Raw genomic sequence first — 21,907 nt, 5'->3', positions numbered from 1 at the left:
AGTGGGTTTAGCATACGTTTATTAACAATAGAATAATTAACAGGCATTCACACATTCTGACATGTTACTGTTTTATGGTTTCCCATGCTAACTCAACCCAGATTAAAGGTTTTCTGAATTTGTTAATTTTACTATTCTGCTATTGGTTTTTAACTTTGTACCACTTGGCATTCCAAACCCCACCAGTTATATGTGGTGCTGCTTACTATACTTCATTCCTCATCTGAAGAAGTGTGCATGCATGCACACAAAAGCTTACATTCTGAATAAAACTAAGTTGTTCTTAAAAGTACAACTGACTCCTATTTTGTTATGCTTAAGATTTATGAGAGTACTCTGCCTCAGGGTAAAGTAGGTCAGAGTTTAATGTCTCCTTGGCTAACCAAGTAACAATCCTGGCATCTGTTACCTTCCTTAAAAATTTCAAGATGGATACAGATAAAAATCCACACACTTCCAAATAATAAAAACACAACTGAATTTTTTCTTCATTCTGGCTTCATTAGGTAGGAATATATTTTTGCTTTTGCATCCAAATTTGAATTATCTGTTGTGAATTATACATTTTCTGGAATGCACATCTTGTTTCAGGAACTTCCCTCACCCCAGTTGACCAACTATTTACTAATACAGTGGGATCTTCTTTGAGATTAGGGGTGAGAATAAATGCTTCAAAAATACATTACTGCTGAAGTCATGCATAGCAAATAAAATTAGACAGTGCCTTTGTGGATTCCTTTGTCCATATGAACCCTGTCACTCATTACCTTCAGGAGATATGAAAAAAGCTAGCTATTAAAAGAATGCAATGTTTATGAGAACTGGCAAGAAATGCAATAAGAGATCTTTCAAACAGCCCAAAGGAAACACAAGACATTACCCTACACTGAGTCCAACTGTTGGTCCAACTGGAATAGTAGTGTCCACTATGCCCTTAGCTCTCCAAGGTCTCAGTGAGAGAAGGGTGTTTCCCAGCAACTGTTATCCCAGGTGCTTTAACTGGAGATACCAGGGATTGAACCTAAAACTTTGCTCCTACAACCACTCACATGTGGTTTGGCATCAATCTGGAAGCTTCCTAAGGCTTAGGAAAGATGGTGAGAAAGAAGAAATGGCTCACTTCTTCCTTCCTTCTTGTGCTAGAAAGAGCCAAGAGAACAGAATGGGAGCTTCTTGAAATTTGCTACTTTTCTTCATGTTTCCAGCCAGATGGTAGACAGCAACACCCTCCAACAGTCCATTCTTCACACGAGAATCCTTGTTTAGACAGAGGTGCATAAGTTATGAAAATGTTCCAAGCACAACAGATGCATCACAGGTTCTGATTCCAGGGAAAAGATAAGAGCTTTACTAGGAATACAAAAGGGAGAAAATACTGCTTTCAATAAAGCACTGGAAAGTGGTGAGGGGAAGGCATTCGGGATGGCAGCACAGATAAATGTTCCAGCTAGCCAATGCTTTCCCTAGCTTTACATTTATGTCAATTCAGATGCCACTGAAAGTTTCAATTCTAGGTAGACAACCCACACAAAAGCAACCCCTAGTCCTCTTTCACACTCCATGGGAAATGTGCATAGGAATTTCTATCTTCTGGGATTTAATAGCATAGGCAAAGCTCACACCCCTCATTTTAAAGTGGAATAAGAACATAAGGGAAGCCATGTTGGATCAGGCCAATGGCCCATCCAGTCCAACACTCTGTGTCACACAGTGGCCAATATGTGTGTGTGTGAATATACACACACACACACACACATATATATATATATTACACACACACACTGTGGCTAGTAGCCACTGATGGACCTCTGCTCCATATTTTTATCCAATCCCCTCTTAAAGCTGGCTATGCTTGTAGCCGCCACCACCTCCTGTGGCAGTGAATTCCACATGCTAATCACCTTTTGGGTGAAGAAGTACTTCCTTTTATCTGTTTTAACTTGACTGCTCAGCACTTTCAATGAATGCCCACGAGTATTGTGAGAAAGGGAGAAAAGTACTTCTTTATCTACATTCTCCATTCCATACATAATCTTGTAAACCTCTATCATGTCACCCCGCAGTCGATGTTTCTCCAAGCTAAAGAGCCCCAAGAGTTTTAACCTTTCTTCATAGGGAAAGTGTTCCAAACCTGTAATCATTCTAGTTGCCCTTTTCTGGACTTTTTCCAATGCTATAATATCCTTTTTGAGGTGCGGTGACCAGAATTGTACACAGTATTCCAAATGAGACAGCACCATCGATTTATACAGGGGCATTATGATACTGGCTGATTTGTTTTCAATTCCCTTCCTAATAATTCCCAGCATAGCGTTGGCCTTTTTATTGCAATCGCACACTGTCTTGACATTTTCAGTGAGTTATCTACCACGACCCCAAGATCTCTCTCTTGGTCAGTCTCTGCCAGTTCACAACCCATCAACTTGTATTTGTAGATGGGATTCTTGGCCCCAATGTGCATTACTTTGCACTTGGCCACATTGAACCTCATCTGCCACGATGACGCCCACTCATCCAGCCTCAACAGACCCCTTTGGAGTGCCTCACAATCCTCTCTGGTTCTCACCACCCTGAACAATTTAGTGTCATCTGCAAACCTGGCCACTTCACTGCTTACTCCCAACTCCAGATCATTAATGAGCAAGTTAAAGAGCATGGGACCCAGTACTGAGCCCTGCGGCACCCCACTGCTTACCGTCCTCCACTGCGAAGACTGCCCATTTATACTCACTCTCTGCTGCCTATTAATTAGCCAGTTTTTGATCCACAAGAGGACCTGTCCTTTTACTCCATGACTCTCGAGCTTACTAAGGAGCCTTTGATGAGGAACTTTATCAAAAGCTTTCTGGAAGTAAAGGTAAACAACATCTATTTGGTCTCCTTTGTCCACATGTTTGTTCACCCCCTCAAAGAACTGTAACAGGTTAGTGAGGCAAGATCTTCCCTTACAGAATCCATGCTGAGTATTCCTCAATAACTTCTGTTCATCAATGTGCCTACTCAGTCTGTCCTTGATAATGCTTTCTACCAACTTTCCCGGTATTGAAGTCAGACTGACTGGCCTGAAATTTTCCGGATTTCCTCTGGAACCCTTTTTAAAGATGGGAGTGACATTTGCTACTTCCAGTCCTCAGGAACGGAGGCAGATTTCAATGAAAGATTACATCTTTTTGTCAGGAGATCCACAAGTTCAACTTTGAGTTCTTCCAGAACTCTTGGATGTATGCCATCCGGACCTAGTGACTTATTAGTTTTTAATTCGTCAATCAGTTGTAGGACCTCCCCTCTAGTCACCTCAATTTGACTCAGGTCTTTCAACACCCCTTCCAAAATTAGTGGTTCTGGAGCAGACAAACACTTCTCATCTTCTACAGTGAAGATGGAGGAAAAAATGCATTCAGCTTCTCAGCCAGTTCCCTATCCTCCTTCAGTAATCCTTTGACCCCTTGGTCATCCAAGGGCCCCACTGCCTCCCTGGCTGGTTTCCTGCTTTTAATATATTTGAAGAAATTTTTATGCTGCTGTTAGGGCTCCCATAGCCCCTTTTTGCCTGCCTGATTTGATTTGCCACAGCCTGTGTTCCCTTTTATTAATCTCACTTGGACTAGCTTTCCATCACTTAAAGGAGTCCTTCTTACCTTTTACAGCTCCCATTACTTTGTTTGTTAACCATGCAGGCCTTTTCTGATACCTGTTTGTGCCTTTCCTAACTTGTGGTATATATTTTATCTGAGCTTCTAGGATTGTAGTTTTAAATAGCCTCCAAGCTTCCCCAAGGGTTTTGACTGTATTTACATTTCCTTTCAGTTTCCTCTCTACATGCCTCCTCATCTCAGAGAATTTACCCCTTTTAAAGTTAAACGTAGTTGTGCTGGTCTTTTGGGGCAATTCTCTATTTATACAAACGGTGAAATCAATAACGCAAGCGGTGCAATCACTTTTACATCTCTCACCAAGTCTTGAGCATTACTTAGGACCAAATCCAGGATCGCCCCACCCCTGGTAGGTTCTGAGACCATCTGCTCCATAATACAGTCATTGAGAGCGTCTAGAAACTCAATCTTTTTCTCTCGACCTGAACACATATTGACCCAATCAATCTGCGGATAGTTAAAATCACCTATTACGACACAGTTCTTACGTTTAGCCACTATCTTTAATCCTTCCATCATATTATAATCCTCCTCTATCTTTTGATTTGGTGGACGATAAACTCCCCTAGTTAAATTTCCTTTTGGGCCCTCTATTTCAACCCAAAGCATTTCTAGAAGGGAATCTAATTCTTTGACCTCAGTCTTACTGCACTGTATACCCTCTCTGACATACAGAGCCACCCTACCTCCAACTGTTCCCTCCCTATCCTTCCGATATAACTTATATCCAGGAATCACCATGTCCCACTGATTCTCCTCATTCCAAGTTTCTGAAATTCCCACAATGTCTATGTTTTCCCCCAACACTAAACATTCCAACTCACCAATTTTACTTCGAACACTTCTAGCATTTGCATACAAACATCTATAATTTCCCAGGCAAGTTAGGCCCGCAACCTTCCTCCTGCTGCCTTGAGATTTTGGCAGACACTCCATACTGTTTGTCACCATCTCAGTGGACAACTCTGATCCATTACCCGGTAGAAAAGTGACAGCTAACCCTTCATCTCTTTGAGATGAGTCCTCCCAAACCAGAGACACTTCATCTCCTGTTGGCTTTTCCCCAAGATTTAGTTTAAAAACTGCTCTGCCAGCTTTTTGATTTTAAGCGCCAGCAGCTTGGTTCCATCTGGGGACAAGTGAAAACCGTCTCTTTTGTACAGCTCCCACTTGTTCCAGAAAGCATCCCAGTGCCTAACAAACTTAAACCCTTCCTCCCTACACCACCGTCTCATCCACACATTGAGACTTCTAATTTGTGCCTGTCTCTCCAGCCCTGCACGTGGAACAGGTAGCACTTCTGAGAAGGCTACCTTGGAGGTCCTGGCCTTAAGTCTCCTACCTAGCAGTCTAAATTTTTCCTCCAGGACCTCACAACTGCATTTCCCCATATCGTTGGTGCCAACATGCACCTCGACCACTGGCTCCTCCCCAGCACTGTCTATTAGCCTATCAACAACGCGTGTAATGTCTGCCACCTTCGCACCAGGCAGGCAAGTCACCATACGGTCAGTACGCAGTTTCGCCACCCAGTTGTCTACTTGCCTAAGGATCACCAAGACCCCCCTCTCTCCCTGCCCAGGGATGGTTCCTTGGCGCGAAAGGATACCCGCTCACAAAATGAAGAAGAGGTCCCTTCTGAGGGCGCATTCCCCTTATCCTCAGCATGGTGCCCTGTTCCCTCTCGACCCTCATGCTCCCTGGCAGCAACAGGGCTGCCACGTTCAGAGTGGGGCTCATCTAATACGTCCCCGAGAGTCTTCTCCATCTATCCATAAAGCTTCCTATTAGGTAGTTAAAGAAGAGCTGTTCTACACTTTCAGAAAATAATTAAATTTCCAAATTCAAGTGAAGGATTGTATGATTCAATACTCCTAATGTGAAAGAAATGACTGCCTATGAAAAGCTAGCTGATAAGGGTTCTAACCTAGCTTTCCCCTGCTGTGCTAATACTAAGCAGCATGTATATGATGCTTTGAGGTATGCTTGATAATACATAATAATGTTAACGTAATATTATTCTCATATTTCAGGTGGGGTTGAGAGAAATAGAGGCCTGTCTTAGGTTACATCATAACTTTATGGAAGAGCTGGGACAGAGAGACACCGCCACTAATGGCTCAGTCTTAGTCGTTACATTTGCACAGCTAGAACATTTAATTCTGTCACGCACCGCCTGTTTTCTAATGTGGTGCAGTCCCAGGAGGTTTCTGCCCCATGACTTTTCTAGATTAGCAGATCACCCCAATCCGGAAACAGTTACCAGGGGTATCAAACATGGGGCCCACGGGCCAGAACCAACCCGTCCAGAGCTCCTATCTGGCCTGTGAGCAACTGGTCACTACCTTTATGCCAGATGACAATGGTTGTATATTATGTCCCTATGTAGTGTCCCAGTGTTAATGAGTAATGAGTGGTGGAAGTGAGAGGGTGGGCATCAGGAGAAGCTTTAAAGAAATACGGTAAAATTGCTAATCTTTAAAGTATGTTTTTATTATAAGTAAAAAATATCATCAATTAGGTTTGCTTGTGCCCTTTATAAAGTTTCCATATATGGTACCTGGCATTACATTTTACGGCACACACGGTGGCCTAGCCTGACGAAGTGACATTTCTGTCAGATCCAGCTCTCATAACAGATGAGTTCAACACCTCTGAAGATTTCTTACAGGGCATCTTCCTTCAGTTTTACTTTTAGAAATACCTAGAAATTTCCTGTAGATAGAGCCAAGCGGGCAGCCATGTTGGTCTGAAGCAATAGAACAAAGCAGGAGTCAAGTAGCTGTTGTGTCCTAAAAGCACACTTCATCAGACAATGAAATGAGGTACAGTGAGCAGTGTTACATATAGCTTGTGGGCAACTTATGCTATACTTTGTTAATTTCACTATCTTGCTATTGAAGTCTTACTATTTTGCATGCTTAACCACTACCCACTGTATGTAGCACTGCTCACTGTACCCCATTTCATTGTGTGATGAAGAGTGTTTTTAGCACACAGAAGCTTACATTCTCAATAAACCTTTGTTGGTCTTAAAGGTGCTGCTCGACTTCTACTTTGTTCCTGAAATTTCCTGTAAGGTGCTATCAGCGCCATCTAACAGAATAAGACAAAATAAATTTGACAAATAGGGAAACAATCACAAAAAGACTGGTTAGCTGTTCAGCTTGACTCTCTTGACTGCAAAATAAGAACTAAGTGAGGTACACTTTTAACAATGAGAGTGAAATATATCAGTTAACACATGGTATACAACCATTCTATTTTATATAGAAAGAGGAGTGAAAAATCCATGCAAAGCATACAAAAAAGTCCTAGTTAGAGCCTTTATATATTCCTACTTACTTTGATCAGCGTAGTTTTTTGCTTTCAGTTCAAGTTGCCGAGTTTGCGACTCTAAAGCTTCAACTTTTATCTGCAGTTCCTTCTTTTCTTGTTCTTGAGAATCTTCAAATTCAATAAATTTCTGATAAGTATAAAAACACAAAACATAGTTAAATAGGCCTGTGGCTATATACAGATGTATTTTATTTTCATAGAATGCTCCAAATGTTCTCTGAACACATTTATTTTTCTAACAATGCACAGAGGTCACAGTAGTCAAAAACAGTTTATTATTCAAAGGCCATCACAGCAACAAATCAGAACTAAAGGAAATCATGAAGCAGACAGACCAGTAATATAAGAAGAAAAAACATTAAAACAACTTAGGTCTGAACATACTGCATGGGCATTACCTACATTTAAAATTTACTGATATGTACATTTAAATGTATCAAACAATCAGTAAAATTCTATCCCACTATAATATACATAATACAGTACACCATTCATTGTCAGATTGTATCCATACTTATCTAGGGTTAGCCACATTTAACCAAGCTTTCCTCCTATTGATGACCACCCATCCATATTTGACTGCTTTACATTTTACAGGGCTCTTATTATAGGGCCTACTGTGAGCTCTTGGAGGATTGGCTACATCAGGGGTGTATGGCCTAACGTGCAAAGGAGTTCCAGCTATAAAAAATCCCCTGACTACATGTAATCTGAATTCCATATAGAAGAGATCAACGGATCACCAAGGGAAAAGATACATGTCTGAGCCATTTTTACGCTACAACTGCATGCATATTCAAGACACTGAAATTGTTTTCAGAATCTGTCACATGTCTGGAAATTCCACTATATAAATTTGCTTTTATTGAGTCAAGTGGTGGTTTAAAAAAATGTCAACACATGAAAGCTTTAAAGTAGGGATGTTGAACTCATTTGTTATGAGGGCTGGATCTGACATAAATGAGACCTTTTTGGGCCGAGCCATGTCGGGTTGGGCCAGGCCATGTGTGTCCCTATTTAAGATTAGGTAGCAGAGATATAAACTTTATAAAGGACAATTATTTTAAAAGAAATGTAAAATGTGCTTAAAATGTTAGCACTCGTTGGTCTTAAAGGCGCTTTCTTTGTATTTCTACCATGGGATCCAGGGAACTTGGCAAAGGAAGCTCTGGCTCTTTTCTTCCTTACCCAGGGGACTGGGAGGGGGAGAAGCCTCAGCCAATAGAAGGAAGCTCTGCTGTACAATCCAGCAAGCCTGGCAAAGCAAGCTGTTATGCAGAAGGAAGCAAGAGACAGGGAGAAGAAAGCAGATGACAGCCAGTTGCTCGGGGGGGGGGGGCTGACAGGAACCCTCTAGGGGCCTGATTCGGCCCCCAGACTGCATGTTTGACACCCCTGCTTTGAAGCTACAAGGAATTGTTAACAAGACAGGGTGAGAAGATATTTATTTATTACTTTAGTTTTCTATCCCACCCTCTCCGCAAACGGACTCAGAGCGGCTAACAGTCAATCAAAACACAATTTAAAATTATGATTTTAAACAATTAACAATTAAAATACATTTCATGGCGCTACTCAAAGTTCAGTATAGGCAGGATCATAATTTTCGTTCTTTTGACAGTGATCTTGTGGTGGATATAATGCCTCATAAATGATGTCGCTCAGCAGTGTAGAGTGGCAGTCCTCTCCTGTTAGATATTAAAAGCCTGTCAAAACAATTCAGTTTTACAGGCCCTGCAGAATTGGAAGATATCCCGCAGGGCCCTTATGGTCTTTGGGAGGGCATTCCAAATTGTTGGTGCTGCCAGTGAGAAGGCCCTAGCTCGTGTGAAGCACAGTCTGGCCTCCCTTGGCTCAGGGATAGATAACAGATTTTGTGTTCCTGAGCGTAGTGCTCTCTGAGGAACGTATGGAGAAAGGCGGTCCCACAGATAGGCAGGCCCTCGACCATATAGGGCTTTAAAGGTCAATACCAGAACCTTGAAACGGATTCAGAACACAATAGGTAGCCAGTGCACCTCTTTCAGCACCGGTGGAATGTGCTCCCAGCAAGGAAGCCCCATTAACAACCATGCTGCAGTGTTCTCCACTAGCTGCAGTTTCCAAGTCAAGGGCAGCCCCATGTAAAGAGCATTACAGTGGCCTATTCTCAAGGTGACCGTAGCATGGATCACCATTGCTAGTCACTATGCTCCAGAAAAGGGGCCAACTGCTGTACCTGCTGGAGATGAAAAAAGGCAGATTTGGTAGTGGCTGCTACCTGGGCCTCCATAGTCACCAGAAGCACCCCCAAGCTCTTGACTTTAGGGACTGTTATCAGTGGCACCCCATCAAGAGCTGACAAAGGGATTGCCCTTCCTGGGTCACCGCAACTCAGACAGAGAACCTCCGTCTTTGTCGGATTCAACTTCAGTCGACTCAGTCTGAGCCAAGATGCTACGACTTGTAATACTGAGGCAAGATAAAGAACACGACTTTAAAGTCTTCATTCTCTTACACTGAAAAAGCATTAGCCCAGAAAGAATTAGCACTATTTCACCATAGACAGTACACTGTATACCAGCAATCCCCAATATCCCGCAGGGCCCTTATGGTCTTTGGGAGGGCATTCCAAATTGTTGGTGCTGCCAGTGAGAAGGCCCTACCTCGTGTGAAGCACAGTCTGGCCTCCCTTGGTTCAGGGATAGATAACAGATCATCAAACAGATTTTGTGTTCCTTACCCAGGGGACCAGGAGGGGGAGGAGCCTCAGCCAATAGAAGGAAGCTCTGCTGTACAATCCAGCAAGCCTGGCAAAGCAAGCTGTTATGCAGAAGGAAGCAAGAGACAGGGAGAAGGAAGCAGATGACAGCCATGTTTGACACCCCTGCTTTGAAGCTACAAGGAATTGTTAACAACAGCCCCTGAGCCCTTTTTGTATGGCTCTCCAAACTGCTTGTTTGCCGATATCACCCTCAAAGCATTTTGCTCAGACCCACACTGTTCTTCCTGCCTCAAAAAGCACCATCTACTTTTGTTCTTCCTGTTCCTCTCTTGCAAAAAAAAAAAAAAACAATAGCAACATTGTTTCTTCTGGTCTTCATGGCTCCTTAGCCCCCTCTTGGTCTTATCCTCAATACCAGCATTTTGCCAGCAAAGCTCAAAACTGCACCACTCAGTTTTTTCACTCCCACTCTCTATGCATTACCATGCTGAAGGCTACATGTGTGTGTAAAGAAAATAAAGCAAGCTGTGTGAATGGGTACAAGAGACGTCTGGTTTGTTTATGCAAAAAGAGTGGGGAAAGCGCAGTAAAAAGGCTGATTGTGCATGCCCTGCCATGTAAACTTGGCAACTGCTACTCTGCTCAAATTCTGTAAGATGTCTGCAAAAGAAAGCGTTGTTTCCAAGAAATAAAAAAAATTACAAATGACCCTGTGTCTTTGATAACAAATGTTAAAGCAGTTTGCCTGATATATCTGAAACTGTTTCAGTATTAAAGGAGTGCAATGTTGAAAGCGTTTTGAATCCTGTCACAAAAGCTATGCAATATAGCAAAGAGAGATGTGAATTAACAAGATAAAGTCTCTTAAAAAAAAGTTCTTGCAGCAAAATAGTTTTTAAAAGCAGTTTTAAAAAGCACATTTGTCTAATGACCCTCGCCCATCCTGGCTGATTAAAGCTTGCCAGGGAGAGCTCCGATATCCTATGGACATATGAAGCTGCCTTATACTGAATCAGACCCTCGGTCCATCAAAGTCAGTATTGTCTTCTCAGACTGGCAGCGGCTCTCCAGGGTCTCAAGCTGAGGTTTTTCACACCTATTTACCGGGACCCTTTTTTGGAGATGCCATCTTAGACGGATGTTGTAAATAGATCTCTCTCGGAAGGGCTTTTTCCAACGTCTCTTAAAGAGGCAGTGGTCCACCTTCTCTTGAAAAAGTCCATGCTAGACCCGGCCAAATTGGCACATTACTGGCCAGTCTCAAATTTACCCTTTTGGGGTAAAATTATTGAGAGGGCAGCAGCGCTACAGTTACAGAGCTTTCTGGAGGATGCTTCCGTCTTAGATTCCCACCAGTCCGGCTTCCGTCCAGGCCATGGGACAGAGGCAGTTTTGGTCGCCCTGGTGGATGACCTCCAGCGGCATCTGGATCGAGGCAGCTCAGCGGTACTGATATTGTTAGACCTATCGGCTACATTCAATACAGTCAACCATCAGCTACTGCGCCTTGCCGACGCAGGAATCCAAGGGTTAGCCTTACAGTGGCTCTCCTCTTTCCTTTGTGGTCGGGGACAAAGGGTATCAATTGGGGGAGAATAGTCTCAGAGACACACCCTTAACTGTGGTGTGCCTCAGGGGGTGGTTCTATCCCCAATGCTGTTTAGCATCTATATGCAAACCCTTGCTCAGATTGCCCAGAGGTATAGGCTGGGTTGCCGCCAGTATGCTGATGACACCCAGCTCTATCTACTGATGGTCGGCCGATTTGATGATGTCCCAGTAAACCTGGACCAAGCACTGCAAGCTGTGGCTGGATGGCTTAAACAGAACCGACTGAAGCTGAATCCAACAAAGACAGAGGTCCTTTGCCTGAGTCACGGCGGTCTGAGTCAGGGAACTCCCCTACCAACTTTTGACGGTGCGCCACTGGCAATGGCGCACAAGATCAGAAGCTTGGGGATGCTACTGGAGTCCTCCTTGACAATGGAGGCCCAGATAGCAGCAACTGTGAAATCCATCTTTTTTCATCTTAGGCGGGTGAAACAGTTGGTTCCTTTCCTTGACCGAAGCGACCTGGCAACGGTGATCCATGCAACAGTCACCTCGAGACTGGACTACTGTAATGCCCTCTACATGGGGCTGCCCTTGTCATGAACCCAGAAACTACAGCTAGTGCAGAACGCGGCGGTCAGGCTCTTATTGAGGCTGCCCACATGGGAGAACATACAGCCGGCGCTGCAAGAACTACACTGGCTGCCAATAGTATGCCAGATTCGCTACAAGGTGCTGGTCATTACCTTTAAAGCCCTTTATGGCCGAGGACCTGCCTACCTGAGGGACTGTCTGTCCCCACATGTTCCCCAGAGGGTACTAAGATCAGGAACTCAACATCTTTTAGCAATCCCCGGGCCGAGAGGGGCGAGACTGATGACTACCAGGGATTGCGCCGTCTCAGAAGCAGCCCCTTACTGGTGGAACCAGCTGCCAGAAGAGGTTAGGGCCTTGCAGAACCTCGCCCAGTTCCACAAGGCCTGTAAGACCATACTCTTCTGGCTTGCTTTCAGCTGACCTATAACAGCAGGAGGACTCCAGGAAATACTGACATCATAGTAACTGAATGACACCAAAATGTTATTAGCACCAACTGTTTTAAATTGTTTTATTAATTAATTGATTTTATGTACCAATGTGTTAAGTCTTTTTTTGTTATTATGACTAATGTTGTAAGCCACCCTGAGCCTGCCTCGGCGGGGAGGGCGGGGTATAAATTTAATAAACTTAATCTTATGTGAGGGCCAGCTATTGTGCTGCTAAATATATTGCTGAGAGTGACAAGACCATTTACTGATGGTGCATTTATTTTAAAGCGCATGGTTAAAGTAACAGAGGAAATGTGCCCTAATACGGTATCTGTATGGAGTTACAGGCTCTGGGTATCATGCTATAGTTCTGCTTCACAAAAAGCAAAGCCAAAGGAAGTTTCTGAAGTCCAGCATGCAGTCCAAGGTCTAGGTTTCAGAGCTCAATCAAAGCAGGATCTTTGGGTCCAAGGTCAGGTTTCCAGAAATCACAGTGTTGGCAGTTGAGCACTGAATGTACACATTACATCCATACCCAAACAGTCTCTCTCAGGAGGCTTTACAGCCTCTGGCCAGCTGCTCAGGAACAGTCCTGCAAAGACTCATCTTCATTATCAGCAGGCTGCTGGCAGCAAGCCAGGAGACATGTACTTCATTGTCTGACTATAGCTCAGCTCTCAACCTTCATCTGCAGCGTTCCAAGGGTGTGGGTGCTCTTGGAGGGCTGGAAGTGGTCAACTGACTTTCAGCTGCTGAATTGGGGCTGGAGGTGAAGGTGGTTCTGCACCAGCTGTTGGCTGTATGTCCTGGTATGCCTGCAGCTCATTTTCCTGCTGGTAGGTTTCTATCAACTCTGAGCTGGCTACACAAGGCCCCTCCTCCTCTGAGGAGACCTCACTATCACTGAGCCCTGGCTGACCCATGACAGCTTGTGTTCATTGTGTCAGTTTATCCGCACCTACAATCATAAGGTGTGTTGAAGAACTAGGAGAAAAGCTGCATATGTCACTGGTCAAGGCAAAAAGTTTTGATTTTTCCCCTTTTGGCATTAGATGAGAGTGATGATATTACAGTCACTGCTCAGCTATTACTTTTTATCAGGGGGATAGATTCCAGCTTCAAAATTAAACAGTACAGTTCCCAAGAAATTTTACTACATCATTCAACAGCAAGCCTTGTGTAGTATGATTTGTATTATTGTATCCAGCATTAATTACATCAGGCATCGTGGCTTTACTCATCGTCAGTTTCAAAATTTTCTCTCAGAGACAGATGCAGAATATGGAGATGTGCTGTACCATGTGGAAGTCTGGTAGCTTAGCAGAAGCAAAGTCCTCAAACATTTTTTCAGCCTTCATCATAAAGCTGATGCCCTTCTCAAGGAGAAAGGAAAAGGTCAAGAAATACTTTCTGGCCCTGAATGGATTTTTGATTTGGCTTTCTTAACTGATATTACAGAGCCTCTGAACACATTGAATCGAAGGCTGCAGAGAAAAGAAAAGCTTGTGTTTGATGTAAATTCTGAATCAAAAGCTTTTGAAGCAAAACTAAACATTTTTGTGAAGCAAAATTTTTCAAGCTTTTCATGCTGCAACGCACTAAAATTTGAAAGGGACAGGAATTTACAACTCAATATTGAAAGACACATCAAAGCACTGAACCTATTGCAGGTGGAATTCCAGAACAGATTCACTAATTGCCATAAGCATATAAAGGAAATAAGAACACAAGCCAATGATCATCCCAGAGACATTTACAAAGAAAATAGTCTGTCAGATTTCTATTCTGGTTTACCTGGTATATTTATCAACCTACAGAAATTTGATGCAAGCATTTCACAGTCTTTGGCACCGCATACATCTGTGAACAAACTTTTTCCAAGATGAAAATTATGAAATCCAAGTGTAGGTAAAGACTTAGACGAATATTTACACAACATTTTGAGGGTATCTGTCACAAACCTCGACTTGGACATTAATGCCTTAGCTAACAGAAAACAGACACAAAAATCACACTGACTAGGTAAGCGTGTGTAGCTAGATAAAAATATTGTTCCAAAATGGATTGTGTTCAAGTTAAACATTTTTTTTCATTGCCCTCTGAATGTTTACTTTTTGATCTAAATAGAAAAGTTAATAATTTTGTTACATTTTTATTTAAGATGTGGCCATTTTTAGGCATTGGGCACTCTAATACGGCCCCTATGTGCCAGAAAGTTGGGGACTGCTGCTGTATACTCATCTGAAGTTACGCTACACTGTATTTAAGAAACATTAATCACTAATATGAAAAGTGCAATTAAGACTTACAGTATTTACTAGCATATGGAAGAAATCCTACAAACTTAAGCTATAAAGTGATGGATACATTGTAAACAAGCCAAGAACGATCACACCTGAACATGTGAGACTGTGATATTGCTACTTCTAAAAGACTTGACAGGGGTTATCTAAAATTGCCCTTACTGAAAACACAGTTCCTAACATCTTTCTCCAAGCAGCCTGCTTTTCCTTGTCCCTTTACTGCTCCTTGTTCATTCTCTTATGTCTATTACACTGAGCAAGCTATTATTAGTGGCAACCTATTTTGGTTCTTTGTATAGCTACAGTTAATACAAAAAAGAAACTATTAAGTTATGTTTCCTCTCAAAAGAGTAGTTCATGTGACTACAGAATGTGCAAATGTAATTTCTAAGTTCCAACCCGGGCTGGCCCTAGACTGTTTAAGAATATGAGCCAATAACGTCCAAGTTCAATAACATTACACACCTTTTAACTTGGCTGCTGTTTGAACTCTAAAATACAAATCCAATCTTCAAATAAACTGACAAGGCTGTTAACAAAATTGTTTTTCCAGTTAACTCTGCAAAAAACAGGAGTGTTTTTTTCCCCCTTTGGTCGATGAACCACAACCAAAAATTAGTAAGATATTGCTGGCACTAATTGCTTAATGCTGTTATGATATGCCCCTTGAAGGCTTCAATAGCATGGTTCTGACCTATTTATTTTAGCTCTAATATCTAAATCTTTTAAAGCATAATGTAATGACAACTGAACGCCAGTTTGAAGGAAAACAGATTCTCTGGTTTTAATTGCCAATGGCTTAAAATAAATATTGAGAAGTATACCAATACTGTCACTGTCAACAGTAGGTAAATCTCACTACATCCTTGTAACCTGCCCCTCTACATTTCCTTTCCCATGTACACTCACCCTGTTAGAACTGTGGGAAGGGAATTCTTTACACATCAGCCTGGATATGATATTATCCTGTAACACTACAGCAGAAGTCACAAAAAGGGAACTTTCCAGCCTCTGTCTGTAAAAAAAATCCCAGTCCCTGGGGATTAGCAGTCCTCCAGAAAGAACATAGGAGAAGGAAAGTGGAGATATGCAGTTGGAAGTGGGAAATCAGCAAATATTGCCTTGTTCCTCACCCTACAGCAGGGTTTTCCCACAAATTATAAGGTTAATTAAGGTTTACACAAGTGTTCAGCTGAGCAGTTTTGAAACCTCACTAAGTGATCAAAGTATGTTTATATTAAAGCACTTACTATAGGATACAAAATGCATAACTTGCAAGATATTTAAAAACAGGACACAACAGAGGGTGCCATAAACTATCATACAGCCAGCAATACCCATAATCAGGCTCTCTGGAAGCATTTGAAAAAAGGAGAAGTATCTCATATAGATCTCTGCAAGATGCAGATGACAAAATGATTCAAAAGCATCACAACCACAGAAGACAAAAGCACCGAAACCTGCAATGCACAGGGTATCGTCATCCAGGAGCAACAGAGCATAGACACGGTCTCTGCTCATTTTTTTGTATGGAGCGTCTTAACTATAACCCCTCCTTACAACTGAAATGTTTATTTTCATAATAGTCACTTGGGAAAAACAAGTTATTTAACAGTCACATGTAAATCACCAGCAGATCATCAGATTCTTCTACTTCCTAAAATTTATGGTACAGCAAACTATATCTGACTGTTTGAAAAAATCTGAAAAAAAACCTTATTATCACTTTTAAGAACTCATCACATGCACCACTGTGGTAGTGGAAAGTGCCGTCAAGTTGCAGCCAAACCCCGAGGGTTTTCAAGGCAAGAGACAGAGATGGTTTACCATTGCCCGCTTTTAGGCAGCAATCCTGGATTTCCTCGGTGGTCTCCCATTCAAGTATAACCAGGGCCAACCCTACTTAACTTCCAAGATCTGAAGATCTATCTATCAAATAAGTTGTTCACAAGTGAAAACAGAACTGAAAATGTAGATCAGGGTGCCAAGCTTACGGCCCATGGGCTGCAACCAGTCCACTCATGACTTTACCCATTCCCGTGGCTCTTTTCTGCCCTCTTCCTCAACCACCCTCCCCCTTTGAAGTTCCAAGTCTGTCAAAGTTCCCAGCTCCTTCGGCTTTATCTTTGCTTGCTTCAGCAGGAAGCTCTTCGGAGCTAGCAAAACTGCAACAAAAATGCAGAATGCCTTTTCCATTAAGGCCTCTGTGCCCAGATAGACTACTCTCGGACTGTTTTCTAGCAGTAATTGTGTTAACTGTACTTCTCTGTATCCTTCATAAAATTTATACCTTCGCTACCTGGCATTACATTTTATTACATGCATGGCCTGGCCCCACAAAGTCCCATTTATGTCAGATCTGGCCGTTGTAACAAATCAAGGCCAACGCCATGCTGGGAATTATTAGGAAGGGAATTGAAAACAAATCAGCCAGTATCATAATGCCCCTGTATAAATCGATGGTGCGGTCTCATTTGGAGTACTGTGTGCAGTTCTGGTCGCCGCACCTCAAAAAGGATATTATAGCATTGGAGAAAGTGCAGAGAAGGGCAACTAGAATGATTAAAGGGCTGGAGCACTTTCCCTATGAAGAAAGGTTGAAACGCTTGGGACTCTTTAGCTTGGAGAAACGTCGACTGCGGGGTGACATGATAGAGGTTTACAAGATAATGCATGGGATGGAGAAAGTAGAGAAAGAAGTACTTTTCTCCCTTTCTCACAATACAAGAACTCGTGGGCATTCGATGAAATTGCTGAGCAGACGGGTTAAAACGGATAAAAGGAAGTACTTCTTCACCCAAAGGGTAATTAACATGTGGAATTCACTGCCACAGGAGGTGGTGGCAGCCACAAGTATAGCCACCTTCAAGAAGGGTTTAGATAAAAATATGGAGCACAGGTCCATCAGTGGCTATTAGCCACAGTGTATGTGTGTATATAAAAATTTTTGCCACTGTGTGACACAGAGTGTTGGACTGGATGGGCCGTTGGCCTGATCCAACATGGCTTCTCTTATGTTCTTATCAGTCTCTACACTCCTGATAGATATGCTAAACAGCTGCTGCTCTATTCAGCAACAACAGCGATAAAAACAGTGCTCTGGGATTCAAATGACAGCCCCCAAAGTAACAGTCCACAGGAGGGGTGGCCAAACTGTGGCTCTTTCACACATATTGTGTGGCTCTTGAAGCCCCCACCACCCCATTGGCTGGTTTGGAGAACGCATTTATCTCTTCAAATCAGTTCACCAAGCCAGCCAATGGCTTAGAGAATGCATTTAAAGTTAAAGTAGCTTTCTTTCTACCTCTCCCTTCTCCCTCCTTCTCCCATCTATTTCTTTCTGTCCCCCTCCCTCCCTCCATGTCTTGCGGTTCTCAGACATCTGATGTTTATTCTATGTTGCTCTTACATTAAGCAAGTCTGGCCACCCCCAGTCCATAGCAATAGAAACTGTGTTGTGGAATAACAAGGTGCAAAGTGGAATGACAGCTCTTGGGAGTAGCAGCAGCATTCTGAGAATGGAATTCCACTATGGGAATGGAATTCCACTCTGGGGCCCACATTCCAATCCCAGAACACTACTGCTACTCCCAGGAACTGTCATTTCACTCTGGGGGCTGTCATTATAGTACCATCTGAGCACAGAGGCTTAAATGGAAAATCCATTCCATGTTTGCCTTGCAACTTTGTCTCTGCTGCAATATATTCCAATGGAGTTCAGCTCAAATAGTTTCACTTTACAGTATTTGTATGGTCAGTTGAAGATGTTGTTTGCTAGAGTTGTGTGACCCTGCAAATAAAGAGTTGGTGCTTTGAGCCAGCTTGTCTCTGCTGAATGGACCTGAGAACTGGTACCTAGCAGGGGTGGAATTCTAGCAGGAGCTCCTCTGCATATTAGGCCACACACCCTGATGTAGCCAATCCTCCAAGAGCTCACAAAAACAAGCCTTGTAAGCTCTTGGAGGATTGGCTATATCAGGGGTGTGTGGCCTAATATGCAAATGAGCTCCTGCTAGAATTCCACCCCTGGTACCTAGTGAGTACTCTAACCTGGGAACTCATAGCCAAAAGGAGATATTACATTGGAGAGCCACTGCTAATCTTAGTAGGCTGGGGGGGGGGGGGGGGAGAAGCTTGCAATACCCAGCCATTTCATGTTTTTCTAGGCTCAGAGCATTTTATATTTTAGTTTATATTTTTAGTTTCTGCTGTGATCGTTGTGCTTTTTCTTGATGCTTTATTTTAAAAACTGTATTGCCAAATCCCACTATTCCCCCATCTTTCCATTTTAAACAAAATATTGCAAGAGCTTTAAGTATGTTTGTATTTTAAGTTTAAAATATCTTTAATTGTGTTTCTCTGTATAAAGTTTATATCTCTGCTACCTGGCATTACATTTTATGACATGCATGGCCCAGCCCCACAAAGTCCCATTTATGTCAGATCTGGCCCTTGTAACAAATCAGTTTCGACACCCCTAATAGATACTCTAAGAGCCCCGTGGCGCAGAGTGGTAAAGCTGCAGTACTGCAGTCTGAGCTCCCTGCTCACGACCTGAGTTTGATCCTGGTGGAAGCTGGATTCAGGTAGCCGGTTCCAGGATGACTCAGTCTTTCATCCTTCCGAAGTCAGTAAAATGAGTACCCAGCTTGCTGGGGGGAAGTGTAAATGACAGAGGAAGGCAAGGGCAAACCACCCCGTAAAAGTCTGCCGTGAAAACGTTGTGAAAGCAATGTCACCCCAGAGTCAGAAACGACTGGTGCTTGGACAGGGGACTACCTTTACCTTTTTTATAGATATTCTAAACATCTGCTGCTCTATTCAGCAACAAACCACTAAGGAGTTTAACTTATTTGCTCTGCTGTATTTGTGCTTTGGCATAGTCCTGGGTTTAAAAAAAAGCATGAACTTTTGGTTATTTTCCATTCTGAATATCCATTATACACAGGACCTGAAAAAAATTGCCAATTCCTAGCCACCAGCATCAACCGTTTAGGAATTTAACCACAAGGTGTCAGATCTGATTACACATAAGAAGTTAATTGCTCTTTTTCCCTAGTTTCAAAAAACCCAGTGGCATCAATGGTAAAGCAGCAATTACTTCTGGTTTCAGTACTATGCATCACACCACTCTAAGTAAACAGAACACATATGAGCGCTGTAGCTGTCTGCGGCTTTTTCCCCTACTATCAGGAGCTAGAATTGCTCAGGACTAATCTGAAAACTCTTGCACTGAAATCTTGTACTCTTTCAATTGCCATACTTAATTTCCCATTAAATTCCCACAGCTTTTCATACAGCTGCTTTATGAAGAGCAGCATCAGGGACTGTGGTACAACAGAACAGGAAGAACAGAAATATGAGCGAAAGAAAGGTGATTAACCCTTTCCACCATTATGTTTACACTTCCAAAAAGTTACAGCATGTTTCTATCTAACTTCTTACTAGAAAAGCTGAGACCCAGGAAGACCGAGCAAGTGATAAAAGGAACAGTGCGCCAAAGTAGCAATAACGCCTCAGTTTTCACATAAAATTACCTTAGATACATATTGCTAGAATCAAATATACTAGCAATATTTGATTTGGTGGTTTTGTTGGGGTAAAATTTCGTTGCATCACCTGTTGCTTATCTGAAATTCTTTTCATCTACCAGCTCCGAAGATCAACTTTATCTGATTCCAAGTAGCGCAAGCCACTCCATTTTAGGCAAGTGTACGTGTATTTGTGCCTCACAATTCAAGATTTACCCATTGCACAAGTTAAGAGCTCCAGGGAGGATAAATATTAAAAGCTATACACTAAACCTCTTCCAGTCTAGTCCAAGACCTACATCATGAGAATACAGAGTAGCTGTGCTGGGTAAAACCAACATCTTTCCAGCGTCTAGTGGCAGGACCAGGCCTGGTTCCAACAGAGCATTTAATTTCTGGTTCTGCCCCCATCCCCCTTAATTACTACTCCTCATAAGGCATTAATAAAGGCCACCCTACTACTTCTCTCCGTTTAGCCGGCAGAAGGCTCATCCTTATACCACTGGAACCTCCCCTGCACACCTATATGAACAACATATATTCCTTGTCACCGCCTCAGCCAGCTCCGTTTATGACAGGGGTACCCTGCCAGCTTCCCGCTGGGTTTGGGTGTCCCCCTCGCCTCCTTTTGACCCTCAAACCCTGCCCAACGTCGAGGAAGTGCCCCCATCTCCCCGCCCAAACTTTCCCCCACTCCCTAGCCTCCCCGCTTCTTCTTTAGCCAGCCTTCATCCTCTCCCGCCCTCCTCCACAATGGGACAAGACAGCACGGGCTCAGTCTTTCTCGGTACCAGTCCAGCGGCCCCAACAACAACCGTCCCGGGTTTCTCTCGCTCACCTCCTCGGCCTGTTTCCGCAGCGCCTTCTCCCGCTCGTACTGGGTGAGGAGCTGCTCGTTGTCGTCCCGCAGCAGCTCCAGTTCCACGCTGGTCTCCTGGCTGTGAGCGCACACCGAGTCCAGATTCTCCAGCACGGCCACCACCAGCGGCATCAGCTCGGCCACCACCTCCTCATCGTAGCGCCCAATAAGCCGCTCGAACTCGCGGTAGATGGAGCCCGCCAGCCCCGACACCCGCTCCGACATCATGGCCGGGCCGGGGCCGCCCGGGTCCTCCTGGTAGACCACGCCGTCCGCCAGCTCCATGGCTTCCGAGCGCAGTGCCGACCGGGCCGAGCGGGCGGGCGGGTAAGCGCCAAAAGCTTCTTTCCGGAAGATCAGCAATAGCAGCGCCTCCCTCTGCAGCAGGGCCTTGATTACAGCTCAGCGCCGACGGGAGGGAGCCTGGGTGACAGGCGCGCGGCACTGACGTCACCCACGGCGCCGGGGAGGGGACGCGGGCCAGTGACGTTTCCGATAGGAGGGCGGAGCCGCGACGGCGTCAGGAGAGCCCGAGGGAAGGAAATAGGCAGCAGGGTGGGGCATAGTGGGGAAGAGGAAATGGGCGGTTCTGTGGGCGGTGCGCAGGGCAGTTCGGGAAGAGGGGACTCTTGCAGGCCCGTGCAATGATTGCGTGGTTTTTGCATCTGAGAAAATGTTCGTTCCCTGCCTGTTAGTTCAGGTCCCGTTTTACTGTTGCCAAAGTAGCAATAACACCTCAGTTTTCACATATTTGTCTCGGACGTGAGGAGATAAACAGGAGGGTAGCAGCATCTTACAGACTTCCCATTGTAAGATGACTTTCATGTGTGCAGAAGAAGAAGAATTGCAGATTTATACCCCGCCCTTCTCTCTGAATCAGAGACTTGGAGCGGCTTACAATCGCCTTTATCTTCCTCCCCCACAACAGACACCCTGTGA

At 43.6% G+C, this 21,907-nt stretch overlaps 1 protein-coding gene across 1 annotated transcript in view; it reads right to left on the bottom strand.

Annotated features, from left to right (window-relative positions):
- The window catches only part of SPAG9 (sperm associated antigen 9), a 127,881-nt gene extending 106,440 nt beyond the window's left edge, over positions 1-21,441 (bottom strand). The window contains exons 1-2 of the mRNA XM_060253431.1: positions 20,948-21,441; positions 6,999-7,119 (exon numbers count right to left, since the gene is read on the bottom strand). Coding sequence (XP_060109414.1) covers positions 6,999-7,119; positions 20,948-21,253 — 427 coding nt within the window. The 5' untranslated portion in view covers positions 21,254-21,441. The remainder of the gene's footprint in view (positions 1-6,998; positions 7,120-20,947) is intronic.
- Positions 21,442-21,907: the final 466 nt, after the last annotated feature.

This window comes from Heteronotia binoei, chromosome 13 (genome assembly GCF_032191835.1).
Source record: "Heteronotia binoei isolate CCM8104 ecotype False Entrance Well chromosome 13, APGP_CSIRO_Hbin_v1, whole genome shotgun sequence".
Taxonomy (NCBI): Eukaryota; Metazoa; Chordata; class Lepidosauria; order Squamata; family Gekkonidae; genus Heteronotia; species Heteronotia binoei.
This window is presented reverse-complemented; position numbering and strand designations above follow the sequence as displayed.